Source organism: Procambarus clarkii, chromosome 44 (assembly GCF_040958095.1).
Source record: "Procambarus clarkii isolate CNS0578487 chromosome 44, FALCON_Pclarkii_2.0, whole genome shotgun sequence".
NCBI classification, from domain to species: Eukaryota; Metazoa; Arthropoda; class Malacostraca; order Decapoda; family Cambaridae; genus Procambarus; species Procambarus clarkii.
In genome coordinates, this window is record NC_091193.1 from 29,136,154 (window position 1) to 29,157,940 (window position 21,787).

The 21,787-nt window shown below is 41.3% G+C and overlaps 1 protein-coding gene across 3 annotated transcripts in view; it reads right to left on the bottom strand.

Annotated features, from left to right (window-relative positions):
- Positions 1–21,787, bottom strand: part of LOC123751506 (heat shock protein 75 kDa, mitochondrial-like) — a 629,800-nt gene that overhangs the window by 599,867 nt on the left and 8,146 nt on the right. For all 3 annotated transcript variants that reach the window (XM_069300450.1, XM_069300451.1, XM_069300449.1), the window contains exon 3: positions 20,640–20,682. In XM_069300450.1, the coding sequence (XP_069156551.1) occupies positions 20,640–20,682 (43 nt within the window). The remainder of the gene's footprint in view (positions 1–20,639; positions 20,683–21,787) is intronic.

The following is a 21,787-nucleotide window of genomic DNA, read 5'->3' on the forward strand; positions in this document are numbered from 1 at the left end:
TTTTTCCCCTGCCCACCTTCGTCACTCTCAGGACTTCATAGAAAGACTGCGCCTGCAACCCTCTTGTAAGATGCTTAGTCTCGATGTCGACTCTCTGTTCACTAATGTTCCGCTCGATGACGTTCTCTCTTTCCTCAGACAGAAGGCGTCAGAGGGCCTCCTTCCTCTCCCACTTCCCACTGACGTTTTCCTCGATCTCATTAGACTCTGTGTTGAATCTAACTCTTTCTCTTTCAACGGTAAATATTACACTCAAACTTTCGGTGTGGCTATGGGTTCCCCTCTCTCCCCTGTTCTTGCTAATTTCTACATGGAATACTTCGAAATTGTTGTTCTTCCTGCTATTGATATCGTCCCTCTCTCTGGCTTCGATATGTTGATGACATTTTTGCTTTATGGCCTCATGACCTTAATCTTTTCCAGCCTTTCCTCGCCTCTCTTAACAATCTGGCTCCTTCTATCCATTTCAAAGTTGAGTGGGAATCTAATTCCCTCCTTCCTTTTCTTGATGTTCATGTTCACAGCTCTGTGTCTGGGTTCTCTTTCTCTGTCTACCGTAAACCCATGCATAGTGGCATGTACATTCACTTCTTTTCCTACCATCCTCCTTCTGTTAAGAAAAGTGTCCTCGTCTCTCTCTTCCTCCGCGCTCTACGCATCAGCGACCCTCAGTTTCTTGATTCTGAAAATGCCTTTATCTACAAATCATTCTCTCGCCTTGGTTATCCTTTGCATTTCATCAACTGTGCCCACTCTCAAGCTAAACGAAATTTCTTTCATCCTAAACCTGCTTCCAACACTAGTAGCACTGTATTATGCCTTCCCTTCATATCTGAACTCAAAACTTTTACCAATACCTTTCGTCCTCTTGACATTAAACTCGCCTTTCGACAAACTAACACACTTCGTAGCAATCTAGTTCACACTGCTCCTCCTGCTTCTAATGCTGCTGGTGTCTACTCTATTTCCTGTTCATCTTGTCCTCTCCAATACTTTGGTGAAACTGGCCGTACACTGAATGACAGACTTAAAGAACACAAGAGAAGTGTTAAGTCTGCAGACACTAACAATGCTCTCTTCTGCCATGTGAGGGATTCTAATCATCCCATTGATTGGTCTTCCTCCAAAATAATCTTTCCTGCCTCTACTCTACACAGACGCCGTCTTGTAGAATCGGCTCTTATAAACAATGTACCCAACATGAACTTGAGTCCTGGCTTTGTTGCTGTGGACTCTTCCCTTTCACAGTATATACTCTAATGCTCTAATCTTTTTAACAAACGTGACTTAACATAAGCTTTCCCCCTTCCATTTCTTTCTTTCTCTTTCCTTTTCTTTTTCTCTTCTCCCTTTTTCTGTTCATTGTCTTCTCCTACGCTCCCTTGCTATCCTCTTCTTTTTCCTATTACTATCTCCTTCGGTGGTTATAATAGGAGCTGCCTCGAATGGGCAAATAGGCCTGCTGCAGTTCTCATTACTACTATCCCCTACACCTGACTTTCCTCCTCAGCTCTCTCTTGCCTATTTATTGCCTGTCCCTACCTCCTCATCACAATCGACTTGAGAATGGTCCTGGACGGACCGAAACGTCGTCGTCCCTTCAATTTCTAGTGTGTGGTCTGGACAACATACTTCAGCCACGTTATTGTGACTCATCGCCTGCATTTAAAATTACGAATTTCTATACCCAACATATGCCAAGTACTGATAGTGGCGTTTGGTCACATTTGTCCCAAACCCCCCTTGCAGTTTTCAAAATATCCCAAACATCCCAATTTCGAGGCCTGAGCCATATATTGGAGCCAAATTCTGGCTCTCTGCACGTATTCGCAGTTTGAAATTACGACTTTTTATACCCAACATATGCCAAGTACTGAAAGCGGCATTTGGTCACATTTGACCCAAACCTCCTTACATTTTTCAAAATATCCCAAACATCCAAATTTCGAGACCTGAGCCATATTTTGGAGCCAAATTCTGGCTCTGCACGTATTCGCAGTTTGAAATTACGACTTTTTATACCCAACATATGCCAAGTACTGAAAGCGGCAGTGAGTCACATTTTGAACAAACTCCTCTGCAGTTTTCAAAATTTCCTAAATATCCCAATTTCGAGGCCTGAGCCATATATTGGAGCAAAATTCTGGCTCTCTGCCCGTATTCGAAGTTTGAAATTACGATTTTTTATACCCAACATATGCCAAGTACTGAAAGCGGCAGTGAGTCACATTTTGCACAAACTCCCATGCATTTTTCAAAATATCCCAAACATCCCAAATTCGAGGCCTGAGCCATATATTGGAGCCAAATTCTGGCTCTCTGCACGTATTCGCAGTTCGAAATTACGAATTTTTTTACCCAACATATGCCAAGTACTGAAAGCTGCGTTTGGTCACATTTGTCCCAAACCTCCCTACAGTTTTCAAAATATCCCAAACATCCCAATTTCGAGGCCTGAGCCATATTTTGGAGCCAAATTCTTGCTTTCTGCATGTATTCGCAGTTTGAAATTACGACTTTTTATACCCAACATATGCCAAGTACTGAAAGCGGCAGTGAGTCACATTTTGCACAAACTCCCCTGCAGTTTTCGAAATATCCCAATTTCGAGGCCTGAGCCATATTTTGGAGCCAAATTCTGGCTCTCTGCACGTATTCGCAGTTTGAAATTACGACTTTTTATACCCTACATATGCCAGGTCTTGAAAGCGGCGTTTGGTCACATGTGACCCAAACCTCCCTGCAGTTTTAAAAATATCCCAACTATCCCAATTTCGAGGCCTGAGCCATATTTTGAAGCCAAATTCTGGCTCTCTGCACGTATTCGCAGTTTGAAATTACGACTTTTTATACCCAACATATGCCAAGTACTGAAAGCGGCAGTGAGTCACATTTTGAACAAACTCCTCTGCAGTTTTCAAAATATCCTAAATATCCCAATTTCGAGGCCTGAGCCATATTTTGGAGCCAAATTCTGGCTCTCTGCACGTATTCACAGTATGAAATTACGACTTTTTATACCCAACATATGCCAAGTATTGAAAGCGGCGTTTGGTCACATTTGTCCCAAACCTCCCTGCAGTTTTAAAAATATCTCAAACATCCTATTTCAAAGCATGAGCCATATTTTGGAGTCAAATTCTGGCTCTCTGCACGTATTCGCAGTTTGATATTACGACTTTTTATACCCAACATATGCCAAGTACTGAAAGCGGCAGTAAGTCACATTTTGCACAAACTCCCCTGCAGTTTTCAAAATATCCCAAATATCCCAATTTTGTGGCCAGAGCCATATTTTGGAGCCAAATTCTGGCTCTCTGCACATATTCGCAGTTTGAAATTACGACTTTTTATACCCAACTTATGCCAGGTACTGAAAGCGGCAGTGAGTCACATTTTGCACAAACTCCCCTGCAGTTTTCAAAATATCCCAAACATCCCAATTTCGAGGCCTGAGCCATATATTGGAGCCAAATTCTGGCTCTCTGCACGTATTCGCAGTTTGAAATTTTGAATTTTTATACCCAACATATGCCAGGTACTGAAAGCAGCGTTTGGTCACATTTGAACCAAACCTCCCTGCAGTCTTCAAAATATCCCAAACATCCCAATTTCGAGGCCTGAGCCATATTTTGGAGTCAAATTCTGGCTCTCTGCACGTATTCGCAGTTTGAAATTACGACTTTTTATACCCAACATATGCCAAGTACTGAAAGCGGCAGTGAGTCACATTTTGAACAAACTCACCTGCAGTTTTCAAAATATCCCAATTTCGAGGCCTGAGCCATATATTGGAGCCAAATTCTGGCTCTCTGCACGTATTCGCAGTTTGAAATTTTGAATTTTTATACCCAACATATGCCAGGTACTGAAAGCAGCGTTTGGTCACATTTGAACCAAACCGCCCTGCAGTCTTCAAAATATCCCAAACATCCCAATTTCGAGGCCTGAGCCATATTTTGGAGTCAAATTCTGGCTCTCTGCACGTATTCGCAGTTTGAAATTACCACTTTTTATACCCAACTTATGCCAAGTACTGAAAGCTGCGTTTGGTCACATTTGTCCCAAACCCCGCTGCAGTCTTCAAAATATCCCAAACATCCCAATTTCGAGGCCTGAGCCATATTTTGGAGTCAAATTCTGGCTCTCTGCACGTATTCGCAGTTTGAAATTACCACTTTTTATACCCAACATATGCCAAGTACTGAAAGCGGCAGTGAGTCACATTTTGAACAAACTCACCTGCAGTTTTCAAAATATCCCAATTTCTAGGCCTGAGCCATATTTTGGAGCCAAATTCTTGCTGTGCACGTATTCGCAGTTTGAAATTACGACTTTTTATACCCAACATATGCCAGGTACTGAAAGCGGTGTTTGGTCACATTTGACCCAAACCTCCCTGCACTTTTCAAAATATCCCATACATCCGAATTTCGAGGCCTGAGCCATATTTTGGAGCCAAATTCTGGCTCTCTGCACGTATTCGCAGTTTGAAATTACGACTTTTTATACCCAACATATGCCAAGTACTAAAAGCGGCAGTGAGTCACATTTTGAACAAACTCCCCTGCAGTTGTCAAAATATCCCAAACATCCCAATTTCAAAGCCAGAGCCATATTTTGGAGCCAAATTCTGGCTCTCTTCACATATTCGCAGTTTGAAATTACGACTTTTTATACTCAACATATGCCAAGTACTAAAAGCGGCAGTGAGTCACATTTTGAACAAACTCGTCTGCAGTTTTCAAAATATCCTAAATATCCCAATTTCGAGGCCTGAGCCATATTTTGGAGCCAAATTCTGGCTCTCTGCATGTATTCGCAGTTTGAAATTACGACTTTTTATAACCAACATATGCCAAGTACTGAAAGCGGCAGTGAGTCACATTTTGCACAAACTCCCCTGCAGTTTTCAAAATATCCCAAACATCCCAATTTCGAGGCCTGAGCCATATATTGGAGCCAAATTCTGGCTCTCTGCACGTATTCGCAGTTTGAAATTACGACTTTTTATACCCAACTTATGCCAAGTACTGAAAGCTGCGTTTAGTCACATTTGTCCCAAACCTCCCTGCAGTTGTCAAAATATCCCAAACATCTCAATTTCGAGGCCTGAGCCATATTTTGGAGCCAAATTCTGGCTCTCTGCACGTATTCGCAGTTTGAAATTACGACTTTTTATACCCAACATATGCCAAGTACTGAGAGCGGCAGTGAGTCACATTTTGAAAAACTCCTCTGCAGTTTTCAAAATATCCTAAATATCCCAATTTCGAAGCCTGAGCCATATTTTGGAGCCAAATTCTGGCTCTCTGCACGTATTTGCAGTTTGAAATTACGACTTTTTATACCCAACATATGCCAAGTATGGAAAGCGGCGTTTGGTCACATTTGTCCCAAACCTCCCTGCAGTTTTAAAAATATCCCAAACATCCCAATTTCGAAGCCTGAGCCATATTTTGGAGCCAAATTCTGGCTCTCTGCACGTATTCGCAGTTTGAAATTACGACTTTTTATAACCAACATATGCCAAGTACTGAAAGCGGCAGTGAGTCACATTTTGCACAAACTCCCCTGCAGTTTTCAAAATATCCCAAACATCCCAATTTCGAGGCTTGAGCCATATATTGGAGCCAAATTCAGGCTCTCTGCACGTATTCGCAGTTTGAAATTCGACATTTTATACCCAACATATGCCAAGTACTGAAAGCGGCAGTGAGTCACATTTTGCACAAACTCCCCTGCAGTTGTCAAAATATCCCAAATATCCCAATTTTGAGGCCTGAGCCATATTTTGGAGCCAAATTCTGGCTCTCTGCACGTATCCGCAGTTTGAAATTACGAATTTTTATACCCACCATATGCCAAGTATTGAAAGCGGCGTTTGGTCACATTTGTCCCAAACCTCCCTGCAGTTTTCAAAATATCCCAAACATACCAATTTCAAAGCCTGAGCCATATTTTGGAGCCAAATTCTGGCTCTCTGCACATATTCGCAGTTTGAAATTACGACTTTTTTATACCCAACATATGCCAAGTACTGAAAGTTGCGTTTGGTCACATTTGTCCCAAACCTCCCTCCAGTTTTCAAAATATCCCAAACATCCCAATTTCGAGGCCTGAGCCATATTTTGGAGCCAAATTCTGGCTCTCTGCACGTATTCGCAGTTTGAAATTACGACTTTTTATACCAACATATGCCAAGTATTGAAAGCGGCAGTGAGTCACATTTTGCACAAACTCCCCTGCAGTTTTCAAAATATCCCAAACATCCCAATTTCGAGGCCTGAGCCATATATTGGAGCCAAATTCGGGCTCTCTGCACGTATTTGCATTTTGAAATTCGACTTTTTATACCCAACATATGCCAAGTACTGAAAGAGGCAGTGAGTCACATTTTGCACAAACTCCCCTGCAGTTTTCAAAATATCCCAAATATCCCAATTTTGTGGCCTGAGACATATTTTGGAGCCAAAATCTGGCTCTCTGCACATATTCGCAGTTTGAAATCACGACTTTTATACCCAACTTATGCCAAGTACTGAAAGCTGTGTTTGGTCACATTTGTCCAAAACCTCGCTGCAGTTTTCAAAATATCACATCTCAATTTCGAGGCCTGAGCCATATTTTGGAGCCAAATTCTGGCTCTCTGCACGTATTCGCATTTTGAAATTACAACTTTTTAACCCAACATATGCCAGGTATTCAAAGCGGCGTTTGTTCACTTTTGACCCAAACCTCCTTTCAGTTTTCAAAATATCCCAAACATCCAAATTTCGAGGCCTGAGCCATATTTTGGAGCCAAATTCTGGCTCTCTGCACGTATTCGCAGTTTGAAATTACGACTTTTTATACCCAACATATGCCAAGTATGGAAAGTGGCATTTGGTCACATTTGTCCCAAACCTCCCTGCAGTTTTAAAAATATCCCAAACATCCGAATTTCGAAGCCTGAGCCATATTTTGGAGCCAAATTCTGGCTCTCTGCACGTATAAGCAGTTTGATATTACGACTTTTTATACTCAACATATGCCAAGCACTTAAAGCGGCAGTGAGTCACATTTTGCACAAACTCCCCTGCAGTTTTCAAAATATCCCAAACATCCCAATTTCGAGGCCTGAGCCATATATTGGAGCCAAATTCTGGCTCTCTGCACGTATTCGCAGTTTGAAATTCGACTTTTTATACCCATTATATGCCAAGTACTGAAAGCGGCAGTGAGTAACATTTTGCACAAACTCCCCTGCAGTTGTCAAAATATCCCAAATATCCCAATTTTGAGGCCTGAGCCATATTTTGGAGCCAAATTCTGGCTCTCTGCACGTATTCGCAGTTTGAAATTACGACTTTTTATACCCACCATATGCCAAGTATTGAAAGCGGCGTTTGGTCACATTTGTCCCAAACCTCCCTGCAGTTTTCAAAATATCCCAAAAATCCCAATTTCAAAGCCTGAGCCATATTTTGGAGCCAAATTCTGGCTCTCTGCACGTATTCGCAGTTTGAAATTACGACTTTTTTATACCCAACATATGCCAAGTACTGAAAGCGGCAGTGAGTCACATTTTGAACAAACTCCTCTGCAGTTTTCAAAATATCCTAAATATCCCAATTTCGAGGCCAGAGCCATATTTTGGAGCCAAATTCTGGCTCTCTGCACGTATTCGCAGTTTGAAATTACGACTTTTTATACCCAACTTATGCCAAGTACTGAAAGCTGCGTTTAGTAGCATTTGTCCCAAACCTCCCTGCAGTTGTCAAAATATTCCAAACATCTCAATTTCGAGGCCTGAGCCATATTTTGGAGCCAAATTCTGGCTCTCTGCACGTATTCGCAGTTTGAAATTACGACTTTTTATACCCAACATATGCCAAGTACTGAGAGCGGCAGTGAGTCACATTTTGAACAAACTCCTCTACAGTTTTCAAAATATCCTAAATATCCCAATTTCGAAGCCTGAGCCATATTTTGGAGCCAAATTCTGGCTCTCTGCACGTATTCGCAGTTTGAAATAACGACTTTTTTATACCCAACATATGCCAAGTATTGAAAGCGGCGTTTGGTCACATTTGTCCCAAACCTCCCTACAGTTTTCAAAATATCCCAAAAATCCCAATTTCAAAGCCTGAGCCATATTTTGGAGCCAAATTCTAGCTCTCTGCACGTATTCGCAGTTTGAAATTACGAATTTTTTATACCCAACAAATGCCAAGTACTGAAAGCGGCGTTTGGTCACATTTGTCCCAAACATCCCTGCAGTTTTCAAAATATCCCAAACATCCCAATTTCGAGGCCTGAGCCATATTTTGGAGCCAAATTCTGGCTCTCTGCACGTATTTGCAGTTTGAAATTCGACTTTTTATACCCAACATATGCCAAGTACTGAAAGCGGCTTTGAGTAACATTTTGCACAAACTCCCCTGCAGTTGTCAAAATATCCCAAATATCCCAATTTTGAGGCCTGAGCCATATTTTGGAGCCAAATTCTGGCACTCTGCACGTATTCGCAGTTTGAAATTACGACTTTTTATACCCACCATATGCCAAGTATTGAAAGCGGCGTTTGGTCACATTTGTCCCAAACCTCCCTGCAGTTTTCAAAATATCCCAAAAATCCCAATTTCAAAGCCTGAGCCATATTTTGGAGCCAAATTCTGGCTCTCTGCACGTATTCGCAGTTTGAAATTACGACTTTTTTATACCCAACATATGCCAAGTACTGAAAGCGGCGTTTGGTCACATTTGTCCCAAACCTCCCTGCAGTTTTCAAAATATCCCAAACATCCCAATTTCGAGGCCTGAGCCATATTTTGGAGCCAAATTCTGGCTCTCTGCACGTATTTGCAGTTTGAAATTACGACTTTTTATACCCAACATATGCCAAGTACTGAAAGCGGCAGTGAGTCACATTTTGAACAAACTCCTCTGCAGTTTTCAAAATATCCTAAATATCCCAATTTCGAGGCCAGAGCCATATTTTGGAGCCAAATTCTGGCTCTCTGAACGTATTCGCAGTTTGAAATTACGACTTTTTATACCCAACATATGCCAAGTACTGAGCGCGGCGTTTGGTATCATTTGTCAAAAAAAAAAACTGCAGTTTTCAAAATATCCCAAACATCCCAATTTCGAGGCCTGAGCCATATTTTGGAGCCAAATTCTGGCTCTATGCTTGTATTCGCGGTTTGAAATTACGACATTTTATACCAAACATATGCCAAGTCTTGAAAGCGGCAGTGAGTCACATTTCACACAAACTCCCCTGCAGTTTTCGAAATATCCCAAATATCCCAATTTTGAGACCTGAGCTATATTTTGGAGCCAAATTCTGGCTCTCTGCACGTATTCGAAGTTTGAAATTATGACTTTTTATACCCAACATATGCCAAGTACTGAAAGTGGCAGTGAGTCACATTTTGCACAAACTCCCCTGCAGTTTTCAAAATATCCCAAACATCCCAATATCGAGGTCTGAGCCATATTTTGGAGTCAACGTCTGGATCTCTGCACGTATTCACAGTTTGATATTACGACTTTTTATACCCAACATATGCCAAGTACTGAAAGTGGCAGTGAGTCACATTTTGCACAAACTCCCCTGCAGTTTTCAAAATATCCCAAACATCCCAATTTCGAGGCCTGAGCCATATTTTGGAACCAAATATTGGCTCTCTGCACGTATTCGCAGATTGAAATTACGACTTTATACCCAACATATGCCAAGTACTGAAAACGGCAGTAGGTCACATTTGTCCCAAACCTCCCTGCAGTTTTCAAAATATCCCAAACATGCAAATTTCGAGGCCTGAGCCATATTTTGAAGCCAAATTCTGGCTCTCTGCATGTATTCGCAGTTTGAAATTACGACTTTTTATACCCAACATATGTCAAGTACTGAAAGTGGCGTTTGGTCACATTTGTCCCAATCCCCCCTGCAGTTTTCAAAATATCCCAAACATCTCAATTTCGAGGCCTGAGCCATATTTTGAAGCCAAATTAGGGCTCTCTGCACGTATTTGCAGTTTGAAATTACTACTTTTTATACCCAACATATGCCTAGTTCTGAAAGCGCGTTTGGTCGCATGTGTCCCAAATCTCACTGCAGTTTTCAAAATATCCCAAACGTCCTAATTTCGAGGCCTGAGCCATATTTTGGAGCCAAGTTCTGGCTCTCTGCACGTATTCGCAGTTTGAAATTACGACTTTTTATACCCAACATATGCCATGTCCTGAAAGCGGCATTGAGTCACATTTTGCACAAACTCCCCTGCAGTCTTCGAAATATCCCAAATATCCAAATTTCGACGATGGAGCCATATTTTGGAGCCAAATTCTTGCTCTCTGCACGTATTCGCAGTTTGAAATTACGAATTTTTATACCCAACATATTCCAGGTACTGAAAGCAGCAGTGAGTCACATTTTGCACAAACTCCCCTGCAGTTTTCAAAATATCTCCAATATCCCAATTTCGAGGCCTGAGTCTTATTTTGGAACTAAATTTTGGCTCTCTGCAAGTATTCGCAGTTTGAAATTACGAATTTTTATACCCAACATATGCCAAGTACTGAAAGTGGCAGTGAGTCACATTTTGCGCAAACTCCCCTGCAGTTTTCAAAATATCCCAAAAATGCTAATTTCGAGGCCTGAGCCATATTTTGGAGCCAAATTCGGGCTCTCTGCACGTATTCGCAGTGTGAAATTACGACTTTTTATACCCAACATATGCCATGTCCTGAAAGAGGCATTGAGTCACATTTTGCACAAACTCCCCTGCAGTTTTCGAAATATCCCAAATATCCAAATTTCGACGCCGGAGCCATATTTTGGAGCCAAATTCTTGCTCTTTGCACGTATTCGCAGTTTGAAATTACGACTTTTTATACCCAACATATTCCAGGTACTAAAAGCAGCAGTGAGTCACATTTGTCCCAAACCTCCCTGCAGTTTTCAAAATATCCCAAACATGCTAATTTCGAGGCCTGAGCCATATTTTGAAGCCAAATTCTGGCTCTCTGCACGTATTCGCACTTTGAAATTACGACTTTTTATACCCAACATATGCCAAGTACTGAAAGCGGCGTTTGGTCACATTTGTCCCAATCCCCCCTGCAGTTTTCAAAATATCCCAAACATCTCAATTTCGAGGCTTGAGTCATATTTTGGAGCCAAATTCGGACTCTCTGCACGTGTTCGCAGTTTGAAATTACTACTTTTTATACCCAACATATGCCAAGTTCTGAAAGCGCGTTTGGTCACATTTGTCCCAAACCTCCCTGCAGTTTTCAAAATATCCCAAACATGCCAATTTCAAGGCCTGAGCCATATTTTGAAGCCAAATTCTGGCTCTCTGCACGTATTCGCAGTTTGAAATTACGACCTTTTTATACCCAACATATGCGAAGTACTGAATGAGGCGTTATGTCACATTTGTCCCAAAACTCCCTGCAGTTTTCAAAATATCCCAAACATCCCAATATCGAGGCCTGAGCAATATTTTGGAGCCAAATTCTGGCTCTCTGCACGTATTCACAGTTTGCTATTACGACTTTTTATACCCAACATATGCCAAGTACTGAATGTGGCAGCTAGTCACATTTTGCACAAACTCCTCTGCAGTTTTCAAAATATATCAATTTCGAGGCCTGAGCCATATTTTGGAACCAAATTTTGGCTCTCTGCACGTATTCGCAGTTTGAAGTTACGACTTTTTATACCCAACATATGCCAAGTACTGACAGCGGCAGTGACTCACATTTTGCTAAACTCCCTTGCAGTTTTCAAAATATCCCAAACATCCCAATTTCGAGGCCTGAGCCATATTTTGTAGCCAAATTCTGGCTCTCTGCACGTATTCGCAGTTTGAAATTACGACTTTTTATACCCAACATATGCCAAGTACTGAAAACGTTGTTTGGTCACATTTGTCCCAAACCCCCTTGCAGTTTTAAAAATATCCCAAACATCCTAATTTCGAGGCCTGAGCCATATTTTGGAGCCAAATTCTGGCTCTATGCACGTATTCGCAGTTTGAAATTACGACTTTTTATACCCAACATATGCCAAGTCCTGAGAGCGGCATTGAGTCACATTTTGCACAAACCCCCCTGCAGTTTTCAAAATATCCCAAACATCACAATTTCGAGGCCTGAGCCATATTTTGGAGCCAAATTCTGGCTCTATGCACGTATTCGCAGATTGAATTTACGACTTTTTATACCCAACATATGCCTAGTCCTGAAAGCGGCAGTGAGTCACATTTCGCACAAACTCCCCTGCAGTTTTCGAAATATCCCAAATATCCCAATTTTGAGACCTGAGCTATATTTTGGAGCCAAATTCTGGCTCTCTGCACGTATTCGAAGTTTGAAATTATGACTTTTTATACCCAACATATGCCAAGTACTGAAAGTGGCAGTGAGTCACATTTTGCACAAACTCCCCTGCAGTTTTCAAAATATCCCAAACATCCCAATATCGAGGTCTGAGCCATATTTTGGAGTCAACGTCTGGATCTCTGCACGTATTCACAGTTTGATATTACGACTTTTTATACCCAACATATGCCAAGTACTGAAAGTGGCAGTGAGTCACATTTTGCACAAACTCCCCTGCAGTTTTCAAAATATCCCAAACATCCCAATTTCGAGGCCTGAGCCATATTTTGGAACCAAATATTGGCTCTCTGCACGTATTCGCAGATTGAAATTACGACTTTATACCCAACATATGCCAAGTACTGAAAACGGCAGTAGGTCACATTTGTCCCAAACCTCCCTGCAGTTTTCAAAATATCCCAAACATGCAAATTTCGAGGCCTGAGCCATATTTTGAAGCCAAATTCTGGCTCTCTGCATGTATTCGCAGTTTGAAATTACGACTTTTTATACCCAACATATGTCAAGTACTGAAAGTGGCGTTTGGTCACATTTGTCCCAATCCCCCCTGCAGTTTTCAAAATATCCCAAACATCTCAATTTCGAGGCCTGAGCCATATTTTGAAGCCAAATTAGGGCTCTCTGCACGTATTTGCAGTTTGAAATTACTACTTTTTATACCCAACATATGCCTAGTTCTGAAAGCGCGTTTGGTCACATGTGTCCCAAATCTCACTGCAGTTTTCAAAATATCCCAAACGTCCTAATTTCGAGGCCTGAGCCATATTTGGGAGCCAAGTTCTGGCTCTCTGCACGTATTCGCAGTTTGAAATTACGACTTTTTATACCCAACATATGCCATGTCCTGAAAGCGGCATTGAGTCACATTTTGCACAAACTCCCCTGCAGTCTTCGAAATATCCCAAATATCCAAATTTCGACGATGGAGCCATATTTTGGAGCCAAATTCTTGCTCTCTGCACGTATTCGCAGTTTGAAATTACGAATTTTTATACCCAACATATTCCAGGTACTGAAAGCAGCAGTGAGTCACATTTTGCACAAACTCCCCTGCAGTTTTCAAAATATCTCCAATATCCCAATTTCGAGGCCTGAGTCTTATTTTGGAACTAAATTTTGGCTCTCTGCAAGTATTCGCAGTTTGAAATTACGAATTTTTATACCCAACATATGCCAAGTACTGAAAGTGGCAGTGAGTCACATTTTGCGCAAACTCCCCTGCAGTTTTCAAAATATCCCAAAAATGCTAATTTCGAGGCCTGAGCCATATTTTGGAGCCAAATTCGGGCTCTCTGCACGTATTCGCAGTGTGAAATTACGACTTTTTATACCCAACATATGCCATGTCCTGAAAGAGGCATTGAGTCACATTTTGCACAAACTCCCCTGCAGTTTTCGAAATATCCCAAATATCCAAATTTCGACGCCGGAGCCATATTTTGGAGCCAAATTCTTGCTCTTTGCACGTATTCGCAGTTTGAAATTACGACTTTTTATACCCAACATATTCCAGGTACTAAAAGCAGCAGTGAGTCACATTTGTCCCAAACCTCCCTGCAGTTTTCAAAATATCCCAAACATGCTAATTTCGAGGCCTGAGCCATATTTTGAAGCCAAATTCTGGCTCTCTGCACGTATTCGCACTTTGAAATTACGACTTTTTATACCCAACATATGCCAAGTACTGAAAGCGGCGTTTGGTCACATTTGTCCCAATCCCCCCTGCAGTTTTCAAAATATCCCAAACATCTCAATTTCGAGGCTTGAGTCATATTTTGGAGCCAAATTCGGACTCTCTGCACGTGTTCGCAGTTTGAAATTACTACTTTTTATACCCAACATATGCCAAGTTCTGAAAGCGCGTTTGGTCACATTTGTCCCAAACCTCCCTGCAGTTTTCAAAATATCCCAAACATGCCAATTTCAAGGCCTGAGCCATATTTTGAAGCCAAATTCTGGCTCTCTGCACGTATTCGCAGTTTGAAATTACGACCTTTTTATACCCAACATATGCGAAGTACTGAATGAGGCGTTATGTCACATTTGTCCCAAAACTCCCTGCAGTTTTCAAAATATCCCAAACATCCCAATATCGAGGCCTGAGCAATATTTTGGAGCCAAATTCTGGCTCTCTGCACGTATTCACAGTTTGCTATTACGACTTTTTATACCCAACATATGCCAAGTACTGAATGTGGCAGCTAGTCACATTTTGCACAAACTCCTCTGCAGTTTTCAAAATATATCAATTTCGAGGCCTGAGCCATATTTTGGAACCAAATTTTGGCTCTCTGCACGTATTCGCAGTTTGAAGTTACGACTTTTTATACCCAACATATGCCAAGTACTGACAGCGGCAGTGACTCACATTTTGCTAAACTCCCTTGCAGTTTTCAAAATATCCCAAACATCCCAATTTCGAGGCCTGAGCCATATTTTGTAGCCAAATTCTGGCTCTCTGCACGTATTCGCAGTTTGAAATTACGACTTTTTATACCCAACATATGCCAAGTACTGAAAACGTTGTTTGGTCACATTTGTCCCAAACCCCCTTGCAGTTTTAAAAATATCCCAAACATCCTAATTTCGAGGCCTGAGCCATATTTTGGAGCCAAATTCTGGCTCTATGCACGTATTCGCAGTTTGAAATTACGACTTTTTATACCCAACATATGCCAAGTCCTGAGAGCGGCATTGAGTCACATTTTGCACAAACCCCCCTGCAGTTTTCAAAATATCCCAAACATCACAATTTCGAGGCCTGAGCCATATTTTGGAGCCAAATTCTGGCTCTATGCACGTATTCGCAGATTGAATTTACGACTTTTTATACCCAACATATGCCTAGTCCTGAAAGCGGCAGTGAGTCACATTTCGCACAAACTCCCCTGCAGTTTTCGAAATATCCCAAATATCCCAATTTTGAGACCTGAGCTATATTTTGGAGCCAAATTCTGGCTCTCTGCACGTATTCGAAGTTTGAAATTATGACTTTTTATACCCAACATATGCCAAGTACTGAAAGTGGCAGTGAGTCACATTTTGCACAAACTCCCCTGCAGTTTTCAAAATATCCCAAACATCCCAATTTCGAGGCCTGAGCCATATTTTGGAACCAAATATTGGCTCTCTGCACGTATTCGCAGATTGAAATTACGACTTTATACCCAACATATGCCAAGTACTGAAAACGGCAGTAGGTCACATTTGTCCCAAACCTCCCTGCAGTTTTCAAAATATCCCAAACATGCAAATTTCGAGGCCTGAGCCATATTTTGAAGCCAAATTCTGGCTCTCTGCATGTATTCGCAGTTTGAAATTACGACTTTTTATACCCAACATATGTCAAGTACTGAAAGTGGCGTTTGGTCACATTTGTCCCAATCCCCCCTGCAGTTTTCAAAATATCCCAAACATCTCAATTTCGAGGCCTGAGCCATATTTTGAAGCCAAATTAGGGCTCTCTGCACGTATTTGCAGTTTGAAATTACTACTTTTTATACCCAACATATGCCTAGTTCTGAAAGCGCGTTTGGTCACATGTGTCCCAAATCTCACTGCAGTTTTCAAAATATCCCAAACGTCCTAATTTCGAGGCCTGAGCCATATTTTGGAGCCAAGTTCTGGCTCTCTGCACGTATTCGCAGTTTGAAATTACGACTTTTTATACACAACATATGCCATGTCCTGAAAGCGGCATTGAGTCACATTTTGCACAAACTCCCCTGCAGTCTTCGAAATATCCCAAATATCCAAATTTCGACGATGGAGCCATATTTTGGAGCCAAATTCTTGCTCTCTGCACGTATTCGCAGTTTGAAATTACGAATTTTTATACCCAACATATTCCAGGTACTGAAAGCAGCAGTGAGTCACATTTTGCACAAACTCCCCTGCAGTTTTCAAAATATCTCCAATATCCCAATTTCGAGGCCTGAGTCTTATTTTGGAACTAAATTTTGGCTCTCTGCAAGTATTCGCAGTTTGAAATTACGAATTTTTATACCCAACATATGCCAAGTACTGAAAGTGGCAGTGAGTCACATTTTGCGCAAACTCCCCTGCAGTTTTCAAAATATCCCAAAAATGCTAATTTCGAGGCCTGAGCCATATTTTGGAGCCAAATTCGGGCTCTCTGCACGTATTCGCAGTGTGAAATTACGACTTTTTATACCCAACATATGCCATGTCCTGAAAGAGGCATTGAGTCACATTTTGCACAAACTCCCCTGCAGTTTTCGAAATATCCCAAATATCCAAATTTCGACGCCGGAGCCATATTTTGGAGCCAAATTCTTGCTCTTTGCACGTATTCGCAGTTTGAAATTACGACTTTTTATACCCAACATATTCCAGGTACTAAAAGCAGCAGTGAGTCACATTTGTCCCAAACCTCCCTGCAGTTTTCAAAATATCCCAAACATGCTAATTTCGAGGCCTGAGCCATATTTTGAAGCCAAATTCTGGCTCTCTGCACGTATTCGCACTTTGAAATTACGACTTTTTATACCCAACATATGCCAAGTACTGAAAGCGGCGTTTGGTCACATTTGTCCCAATCCCCCCTGCAGTTTTCAAAATATCCCAAACATCTCAATTTCGAGGCTTGAGTCATATTTTGGAGCCAAATTCGGACTCTCTGCACGTGTTCGCAGTTTGAAATTACTACTTTTTATACCCAACATATGCCAAGTTCTGAAAGCGCGTTTGGTCACATTTGTCCCAAACCTCCCTGCAGTTTTCAAAATATCCCAAACATGCCAATTTCAAGGCCTGAGCCATATTTTGAAGCCAAATTCTGGCTCTCTGCACGTATTCGCAGTTTGAAATTACGACCTTTTTATACCCAACATATGCGAAGTACTGAATGAGGCGTTATGTCACATTTGTCCCAAAACTCCCTGCAGTTTTCAAAATATCCCAAACATCCCAATATCGAGGCCTGAGCAATATTTTGGAGCCAAATTCTGGCTCTCTGCACGTATTCACAGTTTGCTATTACGACTTTTTATACCCAACATATGCCAAGTACTGAATGTGGCAGCTAGTCACATTTTGCACAAACTCCTCTGCAGTTTTCAAAATATATCAATTTCGAGGCCTGAGCCATATTTTGGAACCAAATTTTGGCTCTCTGCACGTATTCGCAGTTTGAAGTTACGACTTTTTATACCCAACATATGCCAAGTACTGACAGCGGCAGTGACTCACATTTTGCTAAACTCCCTTGCAGTTTTCAAAATATCCCAAACATCCCAATTTCGAGGCCTGAGCCATATTTTGTAGCCAAATTCTGGCTCTCTGCACGTATTCGCAGTTTGAAATTACGACTTTTTATACCCAACATATGCCAAGTACTGAAAACGTTGTTTGGTCACATTTGTCCCAAACCCCCTTGCAGTTTTAAAAATATCCCAAACATCCTAATTTCGAGGCCTGAGCCATATTTTGGAGCCAAATTCTGGCTCTATGCACGTATTCGCAGTTTGAAATTACGACTTTTTATACCCAACATATGCCAAGTCCTGAGAGCGGCATTGAGTCACATTTTGCACAAACCCCCCTGCAGTTTTCAAAATATCCCAAACATCACAATTTCGAGGCCTGAGCCATATTTTGGAGCCAAATTCTGGCTCTATGCACGTATTCGCAGATTGAATTTACGACTTTTTATACCCAACATATGCCTAGTCCTGAAAGCGGCAGTGAGTCACATTTCGCACAAACTCCCCTGCAGTTTTCGAAATATCCCAATTTCGACGCCTGAGCCATATTTTGGAGCCAAATTTTGGCTTCTGCAAGTATTTGAAGTTTGATATTGCGAATTTTATACTCAACATATGCCAAGTACTGAAAGCGGCGTTTGGTCACATTTGTCCCAATCTCCCCTGCAGTTTTCAAAATATACTAAACATCTCAATTTGGAGCCCTGAGCCATATTTTGGAGCCAAATTCTGGCTCTCAGCACGTATTCGCAGTTTGAAATTACGACATTTTATACCCAACAAATGCCAAGTACTGAAAGCGGTGTTTGGTCACATTTGTCCCAAACCTCCCTGCAGTTTTCAAAATATCCCAAACATCCCAATTTCGAGGCCTGACCCATAGTTTGGAGCAAAATTCTGGCTCTATGCACGTATTCGCAGTTTGAAATTACAACTTTATATACCCAACATATTCCAAGTACTGAAAGCGGCATTTGGTCACATTTGTCCGAAACCTTCCTGCAGTTTTCAAAATAATACAAACATCCCAATTTCGAGGCCTGAGCCATATTTTGGAGCCAAATTCTGGCTCTATGCACGTATTTGCTGATTGAAATTACGACTTTTTATACCCAACATATGCCAAGTTCTGAAAGTGGCAGTGAGTCACATTTTGCACAAACTCCCCTGTAGTTTTCAAAATATCCCAAACATCCCAATTTCGAGGCCTTAGCCATATTTTGGAGGCAAATTTTGGCTCTATGCACGTATTCGCGGTTTGAAATTACGACATTTTATAACCAACATATGCCAAGTCCTGAAAGCGGCAGTGAGTCACATTTCGCACAAACTCCCCTGCAGTTTTCGAAATATCCCAAATGTCCCAATTTTGAGGCCTGAGCTATATTTTGGAGCCAAATTCTGACTCTCTGCACGTATTCGCAGTTTGAAATTACGACTTTTTTATACCCAACATATGCCAAGTACTGAAAGCGGCGTTTGGTGACATTTGTCCTAAACCCCCCCTGCAGTTTTCAATATATCCCAAACATCCCAATTTCGAGGCCTGAGCCGTATTTTGGAGCCAAATTCTGGCTCTCTGCACGTATTCGCAGAGAGCCAGCGTGTCTGCGAATACGTCTATAGCGTGTCTATAGCCTGTCATTTCTGCTCACACTCATCTCTAAATGAAATGATTACAAATATTTCCCAAGACATAAACTGCCTCATCCAGCCCGCCTCTTCCCTCATTCCAAATCCACAAACCCACCAACAATCCTCCAACTTCATGGGAAGGTCAAGCTTCCCATGACCTTGGAGTCATTGGATATGGGTTTGTGGATGACCTGACCTAGCAGTTTATGCCTTTGGGGAGATCTCACCCCCCCCCCTGGCATATGCATTAATGATATATAATGTATATGCCAGCCAGTCCAAGTCTAATCTTAAGATTATTCTCCTATCTCTCAATTTATTCTTTACCTACTCTTCACAGCAAGTCTTTGTCACCCACATTGAACAATATTCTAAGTCTTCACTACCCCAAAACTTGCCTCGCCACCCAGCTTTTACCTTATCATACATCTTTGCTACCCATCATTTGGTTTGTATTAAACATTCAAGGTTAAATGTTTGCCCTTGATCACCTAGCAGCAATTGAGGATACAGATGTAAGCTGATTGGATAGTCACGTTCTGAGTTTAAACTAGTAGAACGTAAGTCAAGAAACTGCAGATGGCCTATTGTCCTGCACGTGGCACTTCGTATTTATACGTGATCCAGTAGTATGATCCACAATCAATTTGAGAATGGTCCAGGCCGGACCGAAACGTCGTTGTCCCTTCACGTTCTAGTGTGTGGTCTGGTCAACATACTTCAGCCACGTTATTGTGACTCGTCGTCTGCACATGATCCAGTAATTTGTTCTACAAATCCACAACCCAGTTACCAAACCAGTATTTACCCAGGTATTTCCTAAATCTGATCTTATCTTCATTTAAAGCCTTATCAATAGCTTCCTTGTTATGCCCATTCATCCACTTGTTTTTCATTCAGTTAAGGTTTTTCCAACATCTCTTCATACGGAAGCTTTCTAATTTGCGGGATTAACTTTGTCATCCTAACTGACGTGTTCTAGTGAATTATGTCCATTCTTTAGCATGGTGATCAAAACTGAACGGCATAATCTAAATGGGACCTAAAAACAATACGTTAATAAACCCAGCCGACTTATTGCTAACTCTTCTATAAATAAATCTATGGGAAAGAAAAGCTCTCAGCCTGCTAACAAGAGTGTACAAATCCACAAGGGCCGGGACGAGGATTCAAACCAGCATCCGAGAGCATCCCAGACGCTGCCGTAATCGACTGAGCTACGACATGGTCAAAAGGAGTTGAAACCGAAGTTCTCCTGAAATTACTGGATCCTGCAGCCTCTCCGAGGCACAAACCAAGTGTTAGTGTAACAAGAATGTGAAGTTTTCTACGTCCATCTAGTTCTACCCGCTCCTCCCCAGAACTAGTTGTTAACTTTACCTTGACTCCTCTGATCCAATACTTGTCCACACGTGCCACACTCCTGAAAAAATATTTTTTACATATATTAAGGGCAAGCATAAGTAATTATCAAAAGAATGCACCAAACCAGTTAGACTATGTAGCACCAGGGTAAGTATAAACAGTTTATTTCAAATACAATCGAGTAGGAAAATACAATTATGAATTTCAAGAACACTGGAACCAATCACTGGAAAAGGTGAAATTGCAATGGAGATTAATTACAGATTGTATCAACAATAGCGAGTAGGCAAGACTGATAAGACTGCAATAGCCTAACGGAGTACATTTTTGTCTCCGACTCATGAGGCTATGGTTAAGCATCAATGTTCTTTTAAAGTTACATAGAAACACATTACCTTATTAGGGTCTTCCACTAAAACAAACCTTTAGCTAACCTTAGATAAAAGTACTGTGTATTGTTAATTCATATAGCTGTCTATTGGCCTAAATTATATAAATAACATGTTTAAAACCTCTTAAGTACAGTATATGGTTTCTGAGCACTAAACTAACGTTAGAAGCCTAGTGATTACATTGTCAAAAATTACCATTTACAGGTGAATTTATTTTACATCGCAGAGTAAACAAGATGCAAACAATTAACATCTTCCATCTATTAGATAAACAATTATCTAGTCGTCCCTTCACTTTCTAGTGTGTGGTTTGGTCAACATATTTCAGCCCCCGTTATTGTGACTCCTCGTCTGCAATTATCTTCCCCATTTATCTGCACAATTGCTATCCTGCTATGACCACTCCATCGCCCTAGTCGTTAACACTAAACAATCTAGGGCGACTTGTTGCTGAACATTATATGCCACCTTTAGCTTAGCTACAAGACACCTTGTACATATTATGAAACTACCTTTAATGTCATAATGCAGCAGTTTGCGCGCTCAAAATACAGATTGACAAACTCCTCAGGAACCGTAGGGGAACTTTTGACAAACCGCCGGCTTCTTGTTGCCGTAGATGGCACTATGAAGAAATGGTGGCCCTCTGGTAAATTTAAGTAAATATTACCTAGGAGTTACGATGTACCAGCCATTAAACATCTGGGACTCACAGTTTATATGAAATCAATCCTTAAGAATAGTTAAACGAATCATTGACTTAAACGAACA